At 55.1% G+C, this 8,385-nt stretch overlaps 1 protein-coding gene across 1 annotated transcript; it reads left to right on the top strand.

The window, feature by feature from the left end:
- Positions 1-779: 779 nt before the first annotated feature.
- Positions 780-8,124, top strand: LOC101993523 (voltage-dependent T-type calcium channel subunit alpha-1I-like; the record flags this gene model as incomplete). Its single annotated transcript, XM_005372291.2, has 13 exons — positions 780-1,003; positions 1,978-2,163; positions 2,426-2,543; positions 2,680-2,835; positions 3,261-3,354; positions 3,962-4,164; positions 4,663-5,136; positions 5,438-5,538; positions 5,987-6,110; positions 6,308-6,376; positions 6,857-7,041; positions 7,501-7,627; positions 7,905-8,124. Coding segments are annotated over exons 1-13 (2,158 nt in total), but the record flags the coding sequence as incomplete, so codon positions are not given.
- Between the last annotated feature and the right edge of the window lie 261 nt (positions 8,125-8,385).

The following is an 8,385-nucleotide window of genomic DNA, read 5'->3' as shown; positions in this document are numbered from 1 at the left end:
TTCTAGTCTGCTATTGCTGCTGGGTGGTTCCGTGTAAGCCAGTCCCCAGCACCCAGCTGGTTCCTTCTAGTCTGCTATTCCTGCTGGGTGGTTCCATGTAAGCCAGCCCCCAGCATCCAGCTGGTTCCCTTGCTTCTCAAATGGAAAGGTCAGCGATGGCCTATCAGGCTTTGAGGTTCAGTGATGGAGGAATAAGTGGCCCATTCTTTTCCTAGGTTTCAGGCAGGAGCCATTGGTGTCCCCTTGAGCGCTAGGCCCTTCACCATGGAGAGGAGAGCCTCTTTGCCTCACACCCTTAGCCATAGGCTGTGTCTTCTACACCTTGCTCGTGGATGGGGGGGGGGTCAGAGGCAGGGACCAGGCCTGGAACCATCCTTTTTTATCCCCATGGAACTGTCTGTTTCAAAGCAGGGTCTTCAGTGGTTCCATTTTAAGCTGCTACCTGCTTCTTGAAACCCCGAGAGAAATAGCTCCAGGGGAAGAGGGAGGCCTGTGGCTGCAGAATGGGGGTCCGCTGCCACCGGCTAGTGACTCTGGACACTTCCCTTGATCTTCTTGGTGTTTTCTGAGAGTCACTGTGGAGGCGTCCTGTGCCTAGGGTTGTGCCTGGCATGCAGTAGGTACCCTGTCTTTTGATTTCTGCTTCCTGGCAGTGTGTGAGCGGCTGATCCATCTGTAGCATGGGTAGTAATGCCTCCCAGTGCACAGTACAGCATCACTGGTGGGCTGCCTCACTCCTTGGCAGACGCCACCCCAGGATCCAAAGGTAGCACAGCCAAGAAGCCCTAAAGACTACAGTGCCATGACAGGGACACACCAGGGTCACGTGTTCTTCACCCTACATCCCACAGCCTGAGGAGCTGACCAACATTCTGGAGATCTGTAATGTCGTCTTCACCAGCATGTTTGCCCTGGAGATGATCCTGAAGCTGGCTGCCTTTGGGCTCTTCGACTACCTGCGAAACCCTTACAACATCTTTGACAGCATCATTGTCATCATCAGGTAACCACACTGCCACCTCGAAGCTGAGGAGCGGGAGTGAGAGCCCCAAGCCCTGATAGCACAGGAAGTCTCTGAATGACAAAAGAAACTCTTACTGACAAATACCGAATAAACTGGTCATTTAGTAATCTATGCTTCTGCATTAATGTGCTCAGTCGGGGTCACAGTGAGTCTGAGGCCACCGAGTTCCAAACAGGGGTTGGAAACACAGAAATGGCCTCATCAGTCATTATGCCACCTGAAGATATTAGCTATTCTGATTGCCCATGAATTCATGGCTCTGGCTGAATCTCTGGTTTGTTGTTTATGTTCATAATCAAAAGAAGCACACAACCTCAGAGAGAGGACAGTGACATCCAGAGCTTTGTGAGGCTTTAGACAAAGACTGCTGCCTTCTCGTTTTTTTTTTTTCTTCTAAGTTTTTTGAGACAGGGTTTCTCTGTGCAGCTTTGGAGCCTGTTCTGGAACTCACTCTGTAGACCAGGCTGGCCTTGAACTCACAGAGATACATCTATATCTGCCTCCTGAGTGCTGGGATTAAAGGCGTGCACCACCACCACCTGGCTGCTTTGTCCTTCTTTACAAGTGTGCATATGAACGTGTGTGTGTGTGTGTGTATGTGTGTGTGTGTGTGCAGGTCAGAGGATAACTTGGCAGGAGTCACTTCTCTCCTACTATGTGGGTCCTGAGGATTGAACTCAGGTCATCAGGCTTGGTTCCAAGCTTCTTGACCTGCTCAGGTATCTCACCAACTCAAGAGCCACAGGCTTCTTAATGCAGGACCCATGGGCTCCTGGCTAAGAAAACCTGATTTAAGGGGTGCTGTGGAGTAGCACCCAACACCATTTGTTGGATGGATGGATGGATGATGCAAGCTGTTTCTCTGTCCTCCTTGCCCTGTCTACCTCTTCCATCTTCCCGTCCTCTTGGCCTCCCACTGACCCCCTCTGCCCCCCCCTCAACACTGGCTGCAGCATCTGGGAAATCGTGGGACAGGCGGACGGAGGCCTGTCGGTGCTGCGCACCTTCCGGCTGCTGCGGGTGCTGAAGCTGGTGCGCTTCATGCCGGCGCTGCGGCGCCAGCTCGTGGTGCTCATGAAGACCATGGACAACGTGGCCACCTTCTGCATGCTGCTCATGCTCTTCATCTTCATCTTCAGGTGCGCCCTGCCCAGCCAGGACTCAACACTGGGGAACCTGATAGGGGCTGTGGGCATGAGGCTGGGGGAGGGAGAATCTGGCTGTGAACCCAACGCCATCACTCAACCCTGAGGGCTCTGGGCAGGTCCTTCCTCTGAGCCCCGACATTCCCCTCTATTAACACGGACTTGAGATTGCCCTCTCTTCTGGCTCTGGGTGGTCTCGGCAGCTGCAGAGAGCTCAGTGTGCTAAGTCTCACGAGCCGCTCCTTCTCTTGCACAGCATCCTTGGGATGCATATCTTCGGCTGCAAATTCAGCCTCCGCACGGACACAGGAGACACAGTCCCCGACAGGAAGAACTTTGACTCCTTACTGTGGGCCATTGTCACAGTGTTCCAGGTGAGTGATAGCTGACAGCTCTTGGATTTCAGGGGTGTGTAGGGAGAAGCGTCTGGATGGCAGGTCCTGGACGGTCTTGGGCTAACAGCCTGGGCTTGGGAGGATTCCAGGGCTGAATTTGTATCCTTTTCGACAGATCCTCACGCAGGAGGACTGGAACGTTGTCCTCTACAATGGCATGGCCTCCACCACTCCATGGGCTTCCCTCTACTTTGTTGCCCTCATGACCTTTGGCAATTATGTACTCTTCAATCTCCTGGTGGCCATCCTGGTAGAGGGCTTCCAGGCTGAGGTAACTATCGCCCGGGGCAGGCCACTGGGCAGGGGACAGGGAGCCTGGTTGGGGGATAAGTACCAGCTTATAATTTTAGCAAGAAACGTCCCCCTGAGGTAGAGCTGTCTGAGGCAGCAAGTTTCCCATCCCGATCCTGGAAGCAAATGGAAGCTGCATCCAGTATGGGTGCCTTCACTACCTCAGATTCTAAAGCTTCCAAGACCTGGCTTTCCAGAGCCTGCCTCTCCCTCCATCTGTGAGGCTTTGGGGAGTCCTGGAGATCAGGAAGACTGGGCTTTGTGGCCGACGTCCTCACTAACCTCTCAGGTCCCCGTTCTGAACCACTTTCCCCGTCTGTAAAAGGAGGGTGGAAGCACCCATTGAAAAATCCCAAGGGTAGGAAAAGGCAGAGCCGACCTGTGTCAATGTGAGCTGATTTCCAGGGTGATGCTAATCGCTCCTACTCTGACGAGGACCAGAGTTCATCCAACATGGAGGAGTTTGACAAGCTGCCAGGGGGCCTGGACAGTAGCGGGGGTAAGCACACGTCCACTTTCCACTCAGGGTCAGGAGCCTTCTGTAGATTCCCAGGTGGACATAGGGTACAATGGCTTCCCCATGAAGCCTGGGCTCCGGGATTGCCACTGGTCTGTTTTTTTACAATTATATCCAAAAGAGATGCCTGGCTTCAGAAATGGACATTCACAGACCTCCTGGGTTCTCCTAGAAAGCCCACCTGCTGCCCTATAGGACCCTGAGTTAAAGCCCCAGTGTTTTAGGATGTGGCCTGTGTTCTGGTTATGTCTGCTACCACTAGGGTAGCCTTCTCCAACCAAGCCCAGTGGCCAGGGTAACCCAAGAAGACAGTGTCTGCCTGTGAGCATGGGAGTGAGGTTCTCCTGCTGGGTGGAGGTCGAGGCCCCAGAACAGAAGGAAGGGTTCATGAAGATGTAAATAAACAGCCTTGCAAGGAGGATGGAGGAAGGCGTGTGAAGTAGGTGGCAACCTCCGGGATTTCCTGGTCAAGGATGTCTCCCCAGAAAAAGCTCTCCATCTACATACATCTCCTGATTGGCTCATGTCTGTCTGTCTGTCTGTCTGTCTGTCTGTCTGTCTGTCTGCTTTCTTCATCTCACACCTCCAGATCTCAAGCTCTGCCCGATACCTATGACACCCAATGGACATCTGGACCCTAGCCTCCCCCTGGGTGGGCATCTGTGTTCTGCTGGTGCCATGGGCCCTGCCCCTCGCCTCTCACTGCAGCCAGACCCGGTACTGGTGGCCCTCGACTCCCGCAAAAGCAGTGTCATGTCATTGGGCAGGATGAGCTACGACCAGCGTTCCTTGGTGAGTCTTGTGTGTGCTATGATGGATGCTCCTTGCTGGAGGTGGAAGGCACTGAGGGACCGTGGTAGGAAGTGCCCTGGCTAGGGTACCACACTATCTAGTTTAAACCAGTCAGGGTCTGTGTTTATGGCAGTTCTGGGTGCTCTGTGCCAGAATAGGTCTTGGTAGCTGGAATGAAAGGGTAGGGTAGGAAAGGCTGTGGTGTGGTGGAGAGACCTGGGATTTCATCTTGACTTTGGAGGTGAGGTTAATCTGGCCTCTGCCACCTCTGAGCTGTGTAAAAGTAAGCAAATTATCACCTTTCCCTGAGCCTCAGTTTTCTTACCTGTAAAGTAGGCCCTTATTTACTATATAGTTTCCTCAAAGAAGGAGGGGGTTTATTGCCAGTCATACATTGGCGTGGGTGGGCTCACTCTAGCATGGCTTGCAGGAGGTTCGGGCCTTGGTGCTAGATTACGGTGTGGGTGACTGCTGATCCAAGCCTGGGCCTCTCCGCAGTCCAGCTCCCGGAGCTCCTACTATGGGCCCTGGGGACGTAGCGGGACCTGGGCCAGCCGCCGCTCCAGCTGGAACAGCCTGAAGCACAAGCCACCCTCAGCTGAGCACGAGTCCCTGCTGTCGGGGGAGCATGGTGGCAGCTGCGCCAGGGCCTGTGAGGGTGCCCGGGAGGAGGCGCCATGCCGCACTGCACCCTTGCATGCCCCACACGCCCACCATGCTCACCATGGACCCCACCTTGCACACCGTCACCGCCACCACCGCCGGACCCTGTCCCTCGATACTAGAGACTCGGTAGACCTGGCAGAGCTGGTGCCCGTGGTGGGCGCTCACTCGCGGACTGTTTGGAGGGCAGCGGGCCAGGCTCCGGGGCATGAGGATTGCAATGGCAGAATGCCCAACATCGCCAAGGATGTCTTCACCAAGATGGATGACCGCCGCGACCGTGGGGAAGACGAGGAGGAGATCGATTACGTGAGTTGGGACTGGACAGGACCCCTGAGAAGCTGGATTGTAAAAGCAGTCTACAGACAGGGCTGGGACGAGGCAGATTCAAGAGACATGGCTTTGGGTTGTCCTGGAATGGTGGGTGGGGCTGGAGGGAGGAGCTGGAGGGCGGGGCTAGAACTCCCCCCCCCCACCTACTGTTACCAATCCTTTGGTTGGGGTCTGGAGTAAGATCTTGTTCAGAGTTCATTCCGTGGCTGGTAGAGTGGGAAGAGATGGGCAGCTCTGTGCACCACCAACCCTGGCACCCAATTCCTTGTCTTGCCAGACCCTGTGTTTCCGGGTCCGCAAGATGATCGATGTCTACAAGCCTGACTGGTGTGAAGTCCGTGAGGACTGGTCCGTCTACCTCTTCTCCCCTGAGAACAAGTGAGTGGTGGCTGGCTGGGTGAGGGCCAGAGGAGGAGGGTGACATGTTTGGAAGGGCGCCTCTATATGCTAGAGAGAGGAGGGTCTTCAAGGGAAGGGGGAGGGGTCCAGATGGCCCTCCTCGGCTTTCGTGAGCATCTCCTGTGTTGGGCACAAGCCTGGTCAGATGCACAATCCAGCCTGAAAGCTCAGATGGAGCCCTTCCCATCAGAGGCCTTTGTGTTGGGTGTTGGAGGCAGCTGGTTGACCTCATTACATAGGGTGTATGGTTGGGGAGGAGGCTCCAGTTGGGCACCTTTGGCAGATGTAAAGTTGGCACCTGTTGAATGGCTACAAGAAGGGAGAGGAATCTCTTCCTCTCAGCCATTATGGTCCGAGAGTGTGTATTGGTCCTCCATCTTTCTTCTGGTCAAACTGACCCTCCAGGGGTTTCCTGACTTCCACTTAGGTTCCGGATCCTCTGTCAGACCATCATAGCTCACAAGCTCTTTGACTACGTGGTCTTGGCCTTCATCTTCCTCAACTGCATCACCATTGCCCTGGAGAGGCCTCAGATTGAAGCCGGGAGCACTGTGAGTGGCTGCTGCCCTGGGGCTGGGCAGAGGCTCTCAACACTGGGGATGGCCAAGGTGGGGGAGCCCAGGAAGAGCTCGGCTAAGCCAGATACTTAGCGGTAGCTATCGTGGCTGTTCCTGGCTGAAGCAGAGGCTGATTAGGCACATGGACAGCTGTGGAAGACTTGGACTCATGGCTTCTCCCATTCTTTCAGGAGCGCATCTTCCTCACGGTGTCTAACTACATCTTCACAGCCATCTTCGTGGGCGAGATGACACTGAAGGTTGTGGGCTTCACCTGCATCCTTCCCACTCCCACCTGGAGCCCCTGGCTTAGGCCTCACCCCTCCTGCTGGCCTGGCACTCAGCAACATTCCACAAGCCCCAGAGGTCCTTCCTGTTGGGCTCTAGACCCTGGGCAGAGCTCTGGGATGAGAGGGGATCAATGCTTCCCTCTTCTCCAATTATTAAACCCAGCTAGAAGGGCATGTTTGGGTAGATGCATTACCCTGGGGGGCTCCCAGTGTGGGTGGCTTTGGATTGAGATCTCATTGTTGTTCTCTGAGACCATAGCTTGGAGCCTTCCCTGGGCCCAGACCTGCTCCTTCCTGCCCATCACCAGCCTTCAGAAGAGCCATCATGAGCCACACCCCACCTATCACCTCTTTATAGGAGGTGGACCTGACCTCCCGTTGTCCTGCCCCTTGAGGGGAGTCTTCTGGACCCCTCCACTTCCAAAGGCTTGACCCTAACCCTGTCCCCAGGTGGTTTCTCTGGGCCTGTACTTTGGCGAGCAGGCGTACTTACGCAGCAGCTGGAATGTACTGGATGGCTTCCTGGTCTTTGTGTCCATCATTGATATCGTGGTATCTGTGGCCTCCGCGGGGGGAGCCAAGATTCTGGGAGTCCTCCGGGTCCTGCGACTCCTACGCACCTTACGTCCTTTGAGGTAAAGACCCTGCCACAATGGTAGGGGTGAAGTGTAGGACAAGGTGGTGCGCCGTGTAGGGAAATTACCCGAGTCTAAGTGGGTCGTCACTCTGGCTTGACAATGCAGGCTCCCAAGAGCATTGTGCCAAGCATACCACACTGCTGGGGGAGGAACCAGAGAGCCTAGGGCAGGTGCTCAAATGGCTTTCATAGTGTGACTTCCTCTGTGTTCCTGGGTGGCTCACTGCCATCTCTCGTGTGTAATGTGTCCCGCATGGGTACTGGGTGAGGGGTCAAGTGTCCTTCTGTGTGTTGACCTAGGTAGAGATCGCTGCTCACCCCCATCCTAGGTAACCTGGCAACTGTCTCTTCATTTCCCTGTTGGAACCTCACCTCTCAGGAGGCCTGGTGACTGTGAACTGAGTTGGGGCTGTCTCTCTGTTGACTCAGTGCCCCGTCCTTCCTTGCCTGCCTGCAGGGTCATTAGCCGGGCCCCTGGCTTGAAGCTGGTGGTAGAGACGCTCATCTCCTCCCTTAAACCCATTGGCAACATTGTGCTCATCTGCTGTGCCTTCTTTATCATCTTCGGCATCCTGGGGGTGCAGGTGAGGGGGTGCCCACTTGACGGGGTGACAAAGAGCCCAGCCCAGCCTATTCATACCTACTCCCCCCTCCCCCCCCCGCATGCGCTCTGCCCTCGTACCTGTATTCACTCACATGGGGACTCAGGTGGTCTTGATGGAGCCAAGTGAAGGAGGCAGAGCCAAGCTGGGCTGACTGAGCACGGGGCAGGTTGTGTGGGTCAGTTCCTGGGGAAGCTTCCCCTCCTCTGATTGTGCCTCCCTCACCCCGAGCAACCAGCTCTCCCCTCCTTGTGCACAGCTGTTCAAGGGAAAGTTCTACCACTGTCTGGGAGTGGATACCCGCAACATCACCAACAGATCTGACTGCGTGGCTGCCAACTATCGCTGGGTGCATCACAAGTACAACTTTGACAACCTGGGCCAGGTGAGCGCTTCAGGGGTCACGGGCCCGGCTAGGGTCCTGCATTGTTGCTACAGACCCTTTTCCCTTTCCAGGCAGGAGTTTCCCATCCTGCAAAGTGGGTAGGGGTGGAGCTCTGCTCTCGGGAGGTGTGAGGCTGGGATCCTGAGTGCAGAATTTGCCAGCACGTGAAACTTGGCTGGTGCTTCATGAACACTGGCTCTGGTCTTACCTTCCCACCCAAGGATTGATAATGGGGGTTTTAGAGCTATCCACACCTGGGCATACACCCCAGCTGTTTTTTATATGGATATTCCACTTGAGGTTCAGTTTCTTCCTCTGTCAAATGGGAATATGACAATCCAGTTGACAAACTCAG

Source organism: Microtus ochrogaster, unplaced genomic scaffold (genome assembly GCF_000317375.1).
Source record: "Microtus ochrogaster isolate Prairie Vole_2 unplaced genomic scaffold, MicOch1.0 UNK883, whole genome shotgun sequence".
Classification (NCBI taxonomy): domain Eukaryota; kingdom Metazoa; phylum Chordata; class Mammalia; order Rodentia; family Cricetidae; genus Microtus; species Microtus ochrogaster.
The sequence above is the reverse complement of the archived record's forward strand: the minus strand, read 5'-3'. Positions and strand labels throughout refer to the sequence as shown.